Source organism: Anser brachyrhynchus, assembly GCF_964034855.1.
Source record: "Anser brachyrhynchus genome assembly, chromosome: 9".
Classification (NCBI taxonomy): domain Eukaryota; kingdom Metazoa; phylum Chordata; class Aves; order Anseriformes; family Anatidae; genus Anser; species Anser brachyrhynchus.
This window is the reverse complement of record NC_137703.1, coordinates 14,333,271-14,348,635: the sequence shown is the minus strand read 5'-3', so window position 1 is coordinate 14,348,635 and position 15,365 is coordinate 14,333,271. Positions and strand designations below refer to the sequence as shown.

The 15,365-nt window shown below is 41.2% G+C and overlaps 2 protein-coding genes across 3 annotated transcripts in view; one reads left to right on the top strand and one right to left on the bottom strand.

The window, feature by feature from the left end:
• Positions 1-154: 154 nt before the first annotated feature.
• Positions 155-12,869, bottom strand: PARL (presenilin associated rhomboid like). 2 transcript variants are annotated; one of them, XM_080604913.1, is made up of 10 exons: positions 12,706-12,869; positions 12,425-12,620; positions 12,180-12,320; positions 10,206-10,254; positions 8,436-8,531; positions 7,034-7,183; positions 5,896-5,966; positions 4,491-4,592; positions 2,525-2,622; positions 155-552 (listed from the first exon to the last, which is right to left on the bottom strand). In XM_080604913.1, exons 1-10 carry the CDS (start codon positions 12,852-12,854, stop codon positions 438-440), a joined length of 1,167 nt encoding a protein of 388 aa, XP_080461039.1. In that variant the 5' UTR covers positions 12,855-12,869; the 3' UTR covers positions 155-437. The 2 variants fall into 2 exon arrangements, with proteins under 2 accessions (XP_080461039.1, XP_080461040.1); XM_080604914.1 differs by lacking the exons at positions 155-552; positions 2,525-2,622 and adding an exon at positions 2,629-4,389.
• Positions 12,870-15,365, top strand: part of LOC308199956 (claudin-15-like) — a 19,118-nt gene continuing 16,622 nt past the window's right edge. The window contains exon 1 of the mRNA XM_080604928.1: positions 12,870-13,320. The gene's annotated coding sequence lies outside the window, so the exon portion shown is untranslated. The remainder of the gene's footprint in view (positions 13,321-15,365) is intronic.

Here is a 15,365-nt window from a genome sequence, read left to right as displayed (position 1 = left end):
CATCATAGTAGCATTATGCTGAGTCCAAGTAGGCTATGTCTAAATCTAGAAAAGCACCCAGTGCTGACTGGTGAACGCTAGGGGATAGGGATCTGTTAATTCCCTCAATTTTTCAAATAGGTACCTTCCTAAGTATTAACCAACTATACTAAACTTACAGTTTGTTGACAACTTTATTGGAAAGCTTTGTGCATCTTTTAAAAAATGTAACACAGGCTGCTACTGCAGGGAAATAGGATAAAAATCTTTATCGTTCCACCTTTGTCAGAGTTCATTTTCTATTGGTATGCATTTTTGTAATTGTAGTTTATGTTAGGCCTCTAAGGAGCCGAGGTTTCTAATGTGGAGTAGCAAGAAAAAACAACCTTCAAAACCAATTCAATCCCACGTCTTCAAGTAATATACCACTTCAGCACAAGGAACCTCTAGGATTAGGATTAATTAGATCTTCCACCTCCTTTTCCCGTGTTCTTTGTCCTCATTTCATGCCAAGCTTTCACGAGAGGTTCTCTGTTTTTCCATATGAGCTCGTGACCGTAAGTCACATACCACCTGAGAAAGAAAGTACTAGTTAAAAATTTAACTGCAACTTTTCTCAGCATCTGAGGAACAGACTGATCACTATAAAGGCAGCTAGATGCTTGTAATACTAGACAAGATTAAACTGAGGCACAAGTAACGTTCTTGGAAAGTAGCGATGTTAGCTAAGCTACCAGTTCTCTTGACTCCATTTAACTTCTATGTTCTTGCCTGTCTCAGTCCTGAGAATTAAAGGCATGAACACCTTCCAATTTCACGCTCTCATGGATTCTATTTAAAAAGATACAAAACCTACTTCCATTTAACACTGTTAAAACAGTACAGTTGCTTGTGCTAATCCTTACTACTACCATCAGGTATTTTTCTTGTACATAAACACAACAGGAACTCCCCCATAAACAGCCACACTCCTTTAAAGTGAATTTTCCGCTATAAACAACTCAATGAAAAATTAATCTATTGAAGTGTTCTGAAACAACTTATACTGATTTTCATGTAGTTTTGTATAAATGTAAGTGATTAAGCAAGGGAGGTTATGGAGGACAGGAGAGGGAGAAGTGGAAGGGGAAGCAATTATATAAAAATACGTTGAAGGTTCTCCCACAAGCCGTCAGTAAGTACTTTTGTATGAGCCACTAGCTTATCTAGAACTGTCAGGCCATTCCAGTAGGTCATATAGTGGCTTTCTGAAATGGACAATTGTCTGTGAAGCAACGTATAGAAAACACGTGGTTCAACCTGTGAGCTAGAGGCCCTGTTTAAGGATGAAATGGCCAAAATGATCACTGAGGAGAATATATATGCACACATATATGAAAGAAAGTTACTTGTAAAACTTGTCTTTACTGCATCTGCTATCTTATTTTAATAATATACAAGTCCGTATTACAATAAGAAGCTGATATAGCTGCATCAAGGCAGAAAGTAGCTACAAATTGGCAAGTCTACATCAACTGCCTCTGTGATGCCAGAGAAAGGGTGGAGAATAGGCTGTGCAGAGCAAAATTTACACTAAAGTAAAGAAACAGCAAACAAAGACAAACCAGTCTGGAGACCAAAATTAGTACTCTTCAACTTCTAGAATACATCTTCCAGACTAATCACACTGCGTGAACAAACATTGTTAATCACTGTGCAGTCTGATCTCATGAAAAGATCAAAGGAACAACATTCTGCAAATTTCAAAAGGATCCTAAGTTCCTTGATAAGGTTGCTGCAGAATAAACTCACTGGGCACACTTCTGCATCGAGCTTTAAATTCATTTTTTACCTGTCCTAGTTAAAATTCGGGTAGGCTTTTAACCTATGTTTAAAAATGCTCTTAGCAGTAAGTGTGCAAGTTAAGACAACAGTCGGTGTGAAAAGGGGAAAAACCCATTAGGTAATACAGTTCAAACATGAACAATGCAGAACTGTTTGCTAGAAACTAGTTTCTAGTAGTTCTTCTCAATTAGGCTCCACAAAAAGATGAAAGCAGCAAGACTGATAAACAACAGTGGAGGCTGTTTGAAGAACTTGGCCTCAGCTCATTCTCATTCAGCTCTTTCTAAACTGGTAATTAGAAATAAACATTCATACATGAGAATTTTGTTAGCTGTTCAACTCAAGAGATGTTTTAATTTGTCCATGCCGTGTTTTGTGAGAAACTATTCTGTCTTGCGACTCTCTTCAATGTTCTGGGGAGAGAGCAGGACTGAGAAAGACAGTCCAGGTTACAGTAACAGGACAATCAAACGTTTAACCTGTCATTTCAAGACAGCTCAGCACCTTTCAGTTCTAGGAATCTGTTAACAGTACTTTCCACGCAATTTTATGGCATTGCAAGAATAATGGCTAGTTGTCTTCAGTGCTATTCAAGACAACTTAACTTTCCAAACCCCACAAAATTCAAAGAGAAGACTATGTCAGGGAAGTGCAAGAAGTAAGCGAATTTGCGAATATTCAGAAAGTGAATAGGAGGAGTTTAAATATAAACCAGACTTACATTCCAAATAGAGCTCCCCCTAGATGTGCAGCATGGTCAAAAAATCTCCAGCCTAGAGCAAGCCCTGCAGTGTCAAACGCAATTATGGCTTTTAAAGCCTGGAAAGGAAGAGAACATGCAACAGATAGGATCAGCCACAGTATATAATGAACACTGGTAACAAAGCTTTATATACAGCAAACATTTGGATCAAAAAGCATCCCTTAAACTTTTTATCAGTGCAAACGCTGTAAAAAAACTATTTTAAAAATGGACTCAGTCTGATAGCTGTACTGTGCTGCCAAAATACAGTCATGAGCAACCATAGAATAATGCTGGAGAGGAACATTGTCTTCTCAAATAATCTATTTGTTCAAAGCTTTATTTCTACAATTACATATATTTTAAATTTACATCAGCATATTTTCTAAACTTAGGTCAGAAAAAAAAAGAGAAAACTACCTGGGAAGAAGTACAGTCATAAAAGATACCATAAAATACGAAACTGTAGTATTCTCATTCACTAATTCTGACATAGCTGAATGACACAACCCTCTACTGGACAGAACAATGTGGGGCAGCATCCCTGTCTTCCCCTCTGATAGCTATTGATCATCACACTTTCCTAAGTGATCCATCTGTTAGAATGAAGAAAATCAGGATGACAGTGAACAATCCGTGGCAAGAAACATGAGCAATAGTTTAACATTCTCAGGAGAGACAAACCACCATAGTTGTAATTATGCAACATTTTACTAAATGCATCATTTCAAGAGACTGACAGAAGTAATGTCAGGATGAAGTGTTACTTTAAGTAGGATTTCTTTCCTTGAGCATAGGTGTTAAAATAGCAGCTATGTTGCTATATTGGCTTTTTTCTTTGAAAAGCCCATTACAGTATACATGAGGTAGGCTACAGGAGTACATGAAGTTTAGAAATTACTAAGAACTTCTAGCATTTAAAGGCTATATCAGAAAATATTCTGAGATTTACACCATAATAGCCAATGTTGTTCTTTATTTACTGTTGTAACGAGTGCTTCCTCATGGCAATGCTACTGCGGCTCTGACAGTATTTTCACCCTGGTTTCTTTTCAGGAAAGATGCAATTGAAGGTTAGCATGCAAAAAAAAAAAAACCAACCAACTAACAAAACAACACAACATATCCACTCAAACAGAAGGGCAAGAAAAACATGAAGGCTATATTTGAGAACGTTGTTGACATCTGTAAGCTGTATTTACAAAAATATATTAAACCGCATCATCTTATGACGGCAAAGATTAACCACCTTAGGTAACATAGGAAAGCAACTGTTAAGTGGTGGACCACAGGCAATTAACTTATTCAAGCAAGTCAAAACATACATGAGAAGCTTTTCTTAAATGGTATATGTATGAACGCATCTCAAAGCATTTAATGAAAAATGGACTGCTAGTAGTACACATAAAGGGAAGTCTAAGCAGTTTATTTCTAACCCAAGAATGTTCTTGGAAGTATCAACAGGAGGTGTTCTTCCAGGGCTAAAATGTTATTTCCTTTGAGAAGCAAAACTCTTTTCTCAGTCTTGACCAATCTTTCTTCAAAAAGAGAATCTAGATACTAGTCTGTAACCACTATTGCTATACAAAATATTGCCCTTCAGAAAGACTTATGTCTTTCTAATATCTGAACAGTTTGTGTGCACACAGTCCTCAGACAGAAGAACTCCCAATTTCCTTCACCTCTTAGTATCAGATTTGCAACACACCCATGGAGGATGAAATTTAGGATAATTCTGAATCCACTGCACACTTGTGTAAGTGACTCTGCCAGGCTGCATTAACTCAGAATCAGTCTCCAGGTCTTCCATGACCTTGTAGTCTTTTTCAAAGTAGATTTAACAGCTTAGAAACACAAATGAAAAGGACATGCCTTAAGATAAGGGATAGGTACACAGAAAAACGTTTTAAGTGTAGGATTTCTTTTGAAGTTCAAAGGTACTTACACTTCCTGCTGTAAATGTGAACATTGGAAGAAATATGATGGCTAGTTTTGCTTCTGGCATCTTTGTACATACAGCTGCAAGGACAGTCATTATAGCTCCTGACTGTAAAAACATTAAAATATATAGAAGTAAGCTGAGATATTACATAAGGGAAAAAAATATTTTTCTGAATGTGAGCCTTTTTCCTTTTGGCTTTCATTATTTTTCTAACACAGCCCTGTGATATGTCATGAAGTATCACAGCAATGTTGAGAACAAAAATAAGATTTTAATGTCAATATCTAGAACTACAAATACTGGGAAGAACCTCATGCTCTTACCTAGCCTCCAATAATCAAGAAAAAAAAACCTCCTGTTCTTAAGATATCTAACATTAATGTGCTTTTTGTAGCAAGCTTTATAGAAGTCTGTATATGCATTAAATCAGACCCAAACACTTCAGAAGAAGGGATTCTGTCTGAAGCTTGTGCCAAACAAAACATGGAAAGTAAGAGGGACAGGAACAAGAAATCTCTTGTCAATGAAACAACAAATCCCTGGTCTGTACTGAAGTGACTGCAGGCTTTTGTATCCCATGAAAATTCTCAATGAAAAGGCTGTGAATACCATAAACTAATGCAACATGTGTCAACTTCAGTAAGTTCAAATCAGTAAAACTAATGGAAAGTAACTTGCTCCAGATATAATTTATTCATAAAGGGAAAATAAGACAGCATTAACAAAACTCTAACTTAGGGACTTCCCATAACATTTTTCATTCCCATTGAAAAACAAGAACCTTTGTTAAAAGCTAAAAGTTTAGTAAAAGAAGAAGGCTGTAAAACTTGGCAAATGGCTAGGTTCACTTAAAATTTATAGCAAGTTCAGTGTTTTAAAACATAGTACTAAAAATACTTGTAAAGAACAGACAACCATAGCACATCCTCGACTTACCTCGTACCTTTCATATAGTAAGACTTCGGGCAGCAGTGCTGCTTTCTGCACAGTATTTCCTATAGCTTTCACTAGCATCCCATGCTGATTCTGACTGGTTACATATTTCTTTCAAAAGTAGTGTTTTCAGTTAGAGAAGACAATTATACACAATTATGTAATAACAGCTTTGAAATAAGTTGTAGAACTGAACTATCTGCTCAGTGACAAGAGGTCCTGCTCATTAAGTACTCATTTACAACCAACTACAACATATAGAAACATATAGTTCTGGGCTGTCACTGCAAGAGTTGAAATATTTGAAGAATAGCCAAGTTCTTGCACAAGAGTAACTGCTAGATTGCTTGGTTTCAGTAACCCTTCCTCATTTCTATCATCCAGAATATATTCTTTTAGACAGGTAAAAGAAGACAGCAGGCTATGAAAATAACATTAGAAACTATATAGTGTCTCTTATATTCTAGATACTCACAGCTCCAAGGGATGGTTCAAACTTTCCAGTGGCCATTTTAGCAACATAACTGACAAAAGTAGAGACAACACCTAGAAAGGTAAAGTGACAATTAGAAACGATATCTGCAATGCAGGCAAGCATCAGAAAACTAAACAACGTCATTGGCACATTCTAAAGAAGCTAATGCAGGGGCTTTATTCAAATTAAAAAAAAACCAAAAAACTGTAAGCTTTTCATAGGAAATTCCCATGAGTCTGCTCTAAGAGCTATTTTGTTTTGGTGACTGTGGTGGTTTTACCTTGCTAGGCACCTGAACTCCACCACAACCGCGCTCTCACTCTCCCTCCTCAGAAGAGGAAGGAAAGAAGAAAAGGAAAAAAAATCTCACAGGTTGAGATAAGGATAATTTAATTAAAGGAAAAATAATTATTATGGAAAATAAGTATTAATTTAATAATAATACTAAAGGGAAAAGGGGAAAAAACAAGTAAAGGCCGTATGGAAGTGCAGAGGAAAGAAATTACTCTCTGCTTCCCACCAGTGAGTGATGCTTGACCACGTCCTTGAAGCAGGGCCTCAATGCACATAGCCACTGTTTGGGAGGACAGACGTTTTCATGAGAGCCCACCCCTCCTCTCTTCTTCCTTTTTCCACCTTTTATTACTGACTGTGACATCATATGGTATGGAATATCCCTTTGGTTGGTTTAGGTCAGCTGCCCTGGTGATGTTGCTTCCTCCCCTCTTGCCCACCCCCAGCCTGCTGGCTCTGGGGGATTAGAGGGAGTCCTGATGCTGTGCCAGCACTGCTCAGCAGGAGACAACACTGGTATAATACCAGTGCTGTTCTAGCTACAAGTGCAGAGCACAGCACTGTATGGGTTGCTACAGGGAAAGTTAACTCCATCCCAGCCAAACCCAGTACAGCAACTAAGCATGACTGAAAACCAGATACTTGTATTTTTGTGGTATTTTGAAGTCCAGTACCCTAAAGCCATCAGACTTCCATGTGACAGCAAATAAGCACTGCAGTTAGTATAGAGCAGTTTGTGGGGCTGAATAATTGCTATCTGTCATCATATGCTTATTAACCGTGTACACTTTATTTGCATGAATATATATTTTTAAATGTTGCAAATATATGTATTTCACATTACCAGCAGAAAGATACACTGCAATGAACTGCTCACATCCCAGAAGAGAGACAATGCTGCTGGAAAAACTCCATAAAACATACATATTTGCTGCCATGTGGAAAAGAGAGAAGTGACTAAATGTAGAGAGCAGCATTGGAGAACACAAGGCTCCTACAAGAGAGAAAAATTAATGAAAAAAGTCAGTGTTTAACTTGAACATGTCATGCAGACTAGATATTCGTTAAGAGATACTATAAGCTAACTGTACTTAGAATCCTCAAATACAAACTATGTAATAAACCCAAAAATGTAACAAACTTCAAATTCCATGCAATACCTCTTGAAAAATAGAACATACACCCCAAAAATATGCAAGCTGTATGAACAGCTACTTTAGAAAGTTTAAATTACCTACTAGGAAACGTTTCACATAAAACTTGAATCTAAAACCACTTGTTCTATGCTTTGGAAAGAAAGATTCGGATAAATGTACACGGGGATAGTTTTTATTATATTAATAGGAAAAACTATATAAAATGATTTTACTAGGGAGACTGATTCAGAAAGGAAAACTTTCTTAAAAAAAAATAGTTCTTTGTGCAACAGCAGCCTTGAAAATGTAAAAAAAAAAAAGCCAATTAGCAGGTTTAAAGGTCAACATTATTTAAGCAGGAGAGTTTGGGATGACTGCTTTGCATAATAGCTAGCTTTAGCTTTGGAGTGTGGGGAATTGGTTGAGTTTCCGTTTCCGCAGAAACAACTTTCCTCATGCACATTTGTCTCATTCTTTTAATTCTTTTCTCTACTGTGGAAATGAAAGCTAATTGTTCTGCTATTAAATACTAGTAACTTACTTTAGTAAATTACTTCCCTAAGTTAACCTCTTCAAAATATTTCACACACAGTGAAAGCCAAGTTTGTTTGTTTGGCAGGAGGGGGAAACACAAGACCACCCAAAGTTTGAAACAAGGTGCCTGTACACAGCATACAGACTAATGTTTTATGAAGACTGGGATGATTAGTGTTCTGTCCAGGAAAGCAGCTGGTGTTGATATCGCTAACAGAAGTGCCTCTTCATCTTTAGGAAGGCAGGAACTGCATCCCACTGAATGCATTAAGAGGCCAGGCAGCAGGCAACAGTTCTGATATTAGAGTATTTAGAAAAGTACTGGTGGTGGTTTCTTCTTTGACTTAAAAAAAACAATCAGACAAACAAAAAACCTACAAAATGGATCCATTACCTCTAACTTTTTCTCCATTCAAAGTGTTTCCTATCTAGACAAAATGACGTGTTTGGGCATGACTGAGCTTACTTGCAGCTCCATCACCCACAAGCAAAGCACCATCCCAAGCTTTCGTGGTATGATCAAAGGCTCTATTATACACCAACATAGAAAAGTCACCCAAATTACTATTGACTTACTAGAGGATGGATCTGAGGTGAAATATGTAAACATAATCCGTCGCATACCAGGCAGCCTCCATAAACAGAATACGAAGACATTTGCAGCTATAATACCTAGTAAGAGAGAAAAGTATAAACAAATTTTGAATGTAACATGTCAAAATACTTACTGTAAACAGGCATTAAGAAGTATGCTTGCAAAAAATCATACCATAAACTTTATGGAGTTTAGAAAAAGCAAAAAGAAATACAGGAATTCAGCTTATATAATGGAAATCTTAGAAATAGAACATTTAACTGCAACCGTTTTATTTTGATGTACAATGTAACAAATGTGACAATCCAGGAAATCTGCACTGAAAACATTCAAGCTCTGGTTTCAAACTTATGTTCCACTATAGAACCAAAGAAGGAAGAACCAGCTAAAAGAGGTCCATTTCTTGCCTCTAGCTGCTTATTCCCAAATGCCACCAACCAGCTGCACAGATGCACTTAACTGCACATGGAGGGGAGAAGTCTAGGGGAACCATACAAACATGCAGTATACATCCCTTCCATTTTACGGACAGGTTTGGTTTTGAAGGGATTCTAATAATATCGGTTAGATATAAAGCGAAAAAAGTTGACTTGGTATTGCTAAAGCATAGTCATCCCTGTGAGATAGCAAACACGCAGCTTTTTACTTCCAATGTTTACCGTGGTCTTATTTTAGTTTAAAAGAGAATGTACATGATTAGATATACAGCGATGCAAATTTGTTTCTTGTTTACAGTGCCTCCTCTATTATTATAGAAACAGTTAGCCATTTACAACATTTTACAATAGCTAAAAACATTTAAGGGGAAAATAATTGTGCTTCCTTTACAGAATAGTAAATATCACGTAATTATTCTCTATTTGAAGTTTGTAACAAAACTTAAGAATGGTGAGAAACCGCAATGTATAAGTCCTAGAACCAAAACTTTTATACATCTCTTGATGCTCTATCTTATTCCATTATGTTAGAGGAAATATTTTCCTTGCACGCTGCACCAAGATGTCACAGAACCGTCAACCGCTTCAGTACAGTAAGCCCAATCTTGTGATGGCAGTCAAGGGCAAGTATCCCAATGGCTCAGGATATACCAGCTAGAATTTAGATAGTTTATCAGATTCACTAAACGTTGAGAGATGCTCTAGAGACTAGAGAATAGGAGTCTTCACCCTCCAGACCCAATATAACACTTATCTGTATCGTGACCCAACTGCATGTTGAAAAGTAATTCAAGTTATTGTACAATGTAGAAAAATAAATGACATAGCATAATGTTATATTCCTCCCTGTGGTGGTGAACACAGACATATTATTTAACAGAGTATGCAACTCTAGCCAGCCTTTGTTGGGTGAGAAGTTGGGTGAGAAAATCACACAATTTAGGGACACCTCACAACTACCTAATCTTTCAAGACAGTGCTTACAGAATTGCACAAAAAAAGCACATAACTAGCTCATGTTACTTCTAAAAGTATTTTCTGTTTTTCCACAGTTCCTGAAAAAAACATTCCAGGGGCAGGATTCTAGTTAATCCTCTGTAATCTCACACAGATGCACAGGAATTTTTGATGCATATAAAAATATATTCTGAGAAGGAAGTGTAGCAGAAACCATGTATGTGCAGGTATAAGTTTACACATGCTTGGTGCCTAACAACCTAAACGTGGTATGAAAGCCATCTGTTTTGACATACTGTACCTGTTTGCCATATTTCTCTTCCTGTGAATGTCTAATACTTGTAAGCTAACACAAACCTGTCACAGTCCGCTGACCCTCAGTCAGGTTATTCCACCAGCTGTTAACCTGAAACAGAATTGGTATTTATCAGTGCCGTCGTAGGGTATTTGTAACTTCAGAAATAGTCACAGAAAGGTCTACCTTTTTAAGAAAAGCATTTGTTTGAAATATGTCAAGGAAATCGGCTTCAAACTTGTTATTTTTCTTAGAGATTTAGCTTTTTAAGTCAGCATTTCCTTACTCAAGAGTAGTTATCTACCTTCCTTCTCATTTAATATCCAAGAGTAGATCAAGAGTTTCTTCAAAAAGAATCGGGCGGGTTATATCATTTTGCAGAACTGCATGGGTTACCTCTGCTTGTACTGAAGAGGTATATAGCCCATAATGCTTACTTTAGAAGGTTACCAAAGATAGCATCGACCTTGCCTCAACTAAGCCTCACCCTAATGCTATCTAACATCACACCACCCACCTTTCAGAGATTCCACTTTTGTGCCAGGGTCACTTTTGCAGAGGTGGCTCACAAGATGTGGAATCCATTCCCCCTTGCGTCCAGCTCACCCAGCCCTCCTTCAAGTTTAAAACCCCTGAAAAAGTTTATTTTGAGTGCAGTCAGCCCACACGCAAATTCCATCCCCCGCTTTCCCTTTTTAAGCTTTCTGAATTATTTTGGACAAATATTTTCTTGCTAGCTCCATGACCTTCCAATCTTATCAATGGGGGCAACGTCAAAAACTCAGTTATAGGCTGGAGGCAGGAAGAAATAATGCTCTATGAAACTACCTGTGTGCGATCTGGTATCTGTGTAACAGCTTCACTGCATTTTGTTTAATGCTCTGGCACAGGACAGATATCAGTATCTCCTACCAATTTCTCCAGTACAAAGACACTAACCTGATTTTTCTATAACATAATAATAGAATGCCCTCAGAGTCTATTGGAGATCCTGAATCTAAAAACAGAACTTACCTACTGAAGATAGGGGTTGGGAATTTAAGCCTATTAACAACGGGGTGGTTTTATTTTTAGATAGCTAGTCAGCAAATCTTCCCCTTCAGGTTTTGAAGGAAAACAGAAGCACAAAACCAAAATTATTTGACGTATAATTCAGGGGCAGTCATAATCTCACCTGCACTTCATATAAACTGAGCAGGAAAGCATGCCCATTTGGAAAAAAGTACCACAATGCACACAATTGGCGTTACAAAACCAGCTCCTCTGTGTGCCATCCAGGACACTGTGCTTCTCCAGCGGCACGCTCAGCCCCACCTCCCTTGAAAAAGCAGACCAGAACAAGTAAACAAACCTGGTCTAGTACATGCTACAGCAGTAACCTTGAAACACACGTGCATTTTTTTTTAGTTTTAAATATGCTTAACTGAAAACTGAACGGCCGGTATCTTTCAGAATACCAACTAACTGTATGGCAAGTCTTGCAGTAGTCACGTTGTTCTTACTGCCCAAATTTCAAAGCGAAGCAGCTGGATGGAAACGTCAGCTTTCATTACAAAAGCCCCTCAAACCATGATGGTTTGTACAGTAAAGGCTGAAAATCTGAATGCGTTTCTGAAGCCAGAAGATTAAACAACAAAAAAATATGCTTAATGTTCAGAATTTAAGCTAGTTCTATTATCTCTGGGAGTTCAAGTTTGGCTTTGAGAATGCTTAGAAATGGCAATTTGAATTTTTTGATAGTGAAAAAGCAAAAGGAATATCCTTTAGATATTTACTAACTATTCCTGACCTCTCCTCCACGCATTTCAGGGTGAACATGGTATTTGTCTCCTATGTAGGTTGCGCAGTGATGCTGTGAATTAGTTTTCTATTGCTGATTCTACCATTTTTCTCCTGAAATGGAGTGTAATTTGCTGAGAACGAAGTAATGTAATTTGCTTAGAACGAGGAGCAGCTTGCTGAGCACCTGTCACCTCTCAGCATTAAAGCCTGAGCAAAGAGTACAGGAGCCGTGCGGGCGGTGCTGGCACACGTACCTGCTTTCTGAAGTCCCCCCTCTTCTGCGGCCGGATTTTGTCCAACCAGTCCGCCCGAGCTTCCTCAAAATACGTCTGGACCCGGGACTTGAGCGCCTCGTACTGCCAGATGGCAGCGGCCCCGAAGGCGGTGCCTGTGAACTGGGCAACGGCGGGATAACCTCAGCCCGGGGCGGCAGCCCGCGGCCGGGGCCTCCGCCGGCGAGGCCCGCGGAGGCTCCCTCCCTGCCCGCCGAGCCACTCACCCCCACGGCGAAGAGCAGCGGCCTGACGAGGCGGCGGGCCGGGGGGCGGCCGGCGCGCGCGGGCGGCGGCGGGCAGAGGCTGCGGCGGGGCGGCGCGGGCCGCGCCTCAGCGGCGGGCGGCTCGGCGGCGGGGGGCTCCTCGGCCCGCGGCCGCGCCCGCCGGAACCCCCGCCGCGGCTCCAGCAGCACCGTCAGCCTGTGGGGGAAGAGGGAGGGCGGTCGGCCGAGGAGCCGCGCCGCCCCCCCCAGGCCCGTTCCCTCCCGCCCCGGCCCGGCCGTACCTGTGCGTCCGCGGGCCGCCGGCGCGGGCCCAGCACCACCACGCCATCTTGGGCGCCTCCCCGCGCGCCGAGCGCTTCCGGGGCGGCCGGCCGCCATCTTGCGGGCGCGGCCGGGGGACTGCCCCTGGCCGGCGCGGCGGGGCCGCCATGTTGGGAGGGGCGGCGGGAGGGAGGGGCCGCCCTCAGCCGCCACGATGAGGGGGGCGCTGCTCTTCCTCCCTGCGCCGCCTCTGGGGGGTATGCCTTTGTTCTCCTCAGAAGACTCCCGGAGCGGCCCCAGCTAGTGCTGCTCGTCTCCCCCGAGACTGGGAGGCTGGGGTTGTTGCCTCGTCCTGCCTCCCGTCCTTAGCCGCCTCGCCAGGCCGCCCTTCCTCCGTCTCGCCCGTTCCTGTGCGCACCGGTGGCCATGAGGCAGCCGCTGCCGGCCCGCAGCTGCCCCTCAGGCAGCCGCCTTCCTCGGCTCGGGTGTTCCCCGGTGCCCCGCCGCCCCCTCGCGGCTGGCCCTTTGGCACAGGGCCGCTCGTGGTGGCGCAGCCTCCCGGCAGGGCTCGTCAGGCGTCGTGCAGGCGAAGAGCAGTCCCCAGGCGGTGACGGGGTAGTAAAAGCTGTCACGGGGTGAGCAGCGCGCCATGAAGACCGACGGTTTATTAAATGGAGAAAGGAAAAAAAAAGCGTATTTGCTTTGAAAATAGCTTAATTGAGTTTCAAGAAGCAGTGTGCACCTTTCTGGTTACATACGTTGCTGTAGAGGTACAAATCAGAAAACAAAGAGCAGTGCATGCCAGTCACGTCTCAGTCATGAGAGATCAGAGTGCAGAGCTGCCAAAATTAAACAGTTCAACAAACAGTGGTTTATCTGAGGTGCACAGGGAGAGAACGAGGCGATAGTCACATGTTGCTGCAGGAAAAGTCCTGCATGCGTGTAAGGGAAACATTTCACATGCAAAGCAGTTGTAATCTCCAGGCTTGGAGTCGGTTATGTTTTGACTGGACAAGACTTGAGCCACCCAGCCTATCTGTAAAGTGGTGCTGTAGCATGAGGTCGGACTCAGTACTATCTCCTGAGGTTCCCTCCAGCCTCAGTTGTTCTATAATTCATTGTGTGGAAGGAAAGTTAATAGCAAGATGGGAAGGATTTGTATATTTTAGGAACTGCAGGTGACTACAAGCTTGATTAGAACATTAGTAAGCTCACCTGCTTCAAGAATACAGTTACAAAGCCAAATCATTTGGAAGTGGAGGGGAAAGTAATAGAGGTTGTTTCTCTTTTCCCTTTTTCTTAACACGTAGTGAAAGATTTTACCTTCTTAAGTCAAGGCCATGACCTGAAGAAACCTCTGTAAGCTTGTGATGGAGGACTGCTTATGTGCTTTAGTACTGTATTTAAATCTGTATTTTATCTCTTTCTAGTTGCACTGTTGGTCATGGGTCAGCCTCGGGATTTGCTTGAATGAAGCAATGATTAGCAGATTCAAAGCTATATGTTGCTGGTGTTAAAAAACACACATGTATAGGTACGTGAAAACTGTGGTAATCAGCTCTCTGTTTTTCTATGCAACAAAATTAAAAAGAAGTAAAAAGAAATGTTTGATTTAACTTTGCAGCTTAGAGTCTTTTATCACTTTTTTTTTCCTTTTTTTCTTTCAGAGACCTTATCAAGAGTGTTTTGTTTGTTTAAGTGACTTAAATATTTTTCTTTGTTAACTCTTCCTGTCCTGTGTTCAAACCACATACATTTTGGCTGTGCTGTTTTTCATACTAAGGTGTTCTTTTTCGTCCCCAGGGCTTATTTTTATCACATTACAGATCTTAGTTGTATATGGCCTATGGGTGCAGTTTGCTAGGGATGATGCTCTGGGTGTTACGTATTTGTTTAAACATAAAACATTGTTTTGTGGTCAGTCATACTTGAATAGTTGCAAAGCATATTTGCTGTTGTGCTATCATTTCATTTCTATAAACAGTGAAAGTTTATAGCACCTAGTAAAAGTTATAGCACCAAGTCCTGAAGGGGTGTGTGCAGTACTTGTTGAAAGAGGGGGATAGATTTGTGTCAGTTGAAAGAAGCTGCTTTTGAAAGCTTCTCTTTTGCCAGTGGTTTTCACTGTCTGAACTAAGTGCAAGCGGTAAGAAATCAGCATGACCATCCTGTGGGGACTGCAGTCTTATGCATGACTGAGGGCCCAGAGGAGATAAGGTATCTTGTCTGCACTGTCCCTTGAGTTTTGCATAGCAGCAGCAGGGGTAGTCCATGAAGAAGACGACAGGAAGAACAGCAGCAGCAAGAAGCTGCAGAGCCCTCCAGTGCTGCTGGAGCTCCCTTGGGAGGGAGCCAGGGAGATTCTGTCCTCCCTCAGGGCGTGTTTGAAATCATGAACCACACCTTTGTATTTAATGTGATCCACTGGGCTGGGGGCGTCTGTATTGGTTGCATGGCTTGAATGCTGCTGGGAGTATATAAAGAATGTAAGGGAAGTAGATTTGTTTAAACAAATAAATGCCCTCCCCCTATTTTTTCCTCTGGCCTTTGTTTTACCCACTGGAGACTTGCATTTCAGGAGGGGCTGTAGGGCTATCTGTTCCTGCCTCGTATGTCCTATTGATAAGTGCCCCACCGGGCTCCTAGTCCCTGCTGAGAGACCAGACCCACCGCCTGCTCC

What these genes read in the sequence shown, in the direction of transcription:
- PARL (XM_080604913.1), bottom strand. Translation starts at nt 12,854, where the DNA reads ATGGCGGCCCCGCCGCGCCGGCCAGGGGCAGTCCCCCGGCCGCGCCCG. An exon ending in CACCTCAGATCCATCCTCTA is followed by an intron (nt 7,184 to 8,435) that starts GTAAGTCAATAG and finishes TCTCTCTTGTAG; the next exon opens with GAGCCTTGTGTTCTCCAATG. An exon ending in GGGGGAGCTCTATTTGGAAT is followed by an intron (nt 553 to 2,524) that starts GTAAGTCTGGTT and finishes TTTCTTTCTCAG; the next exon opens with GTGGTATGTGACTTACGGTC.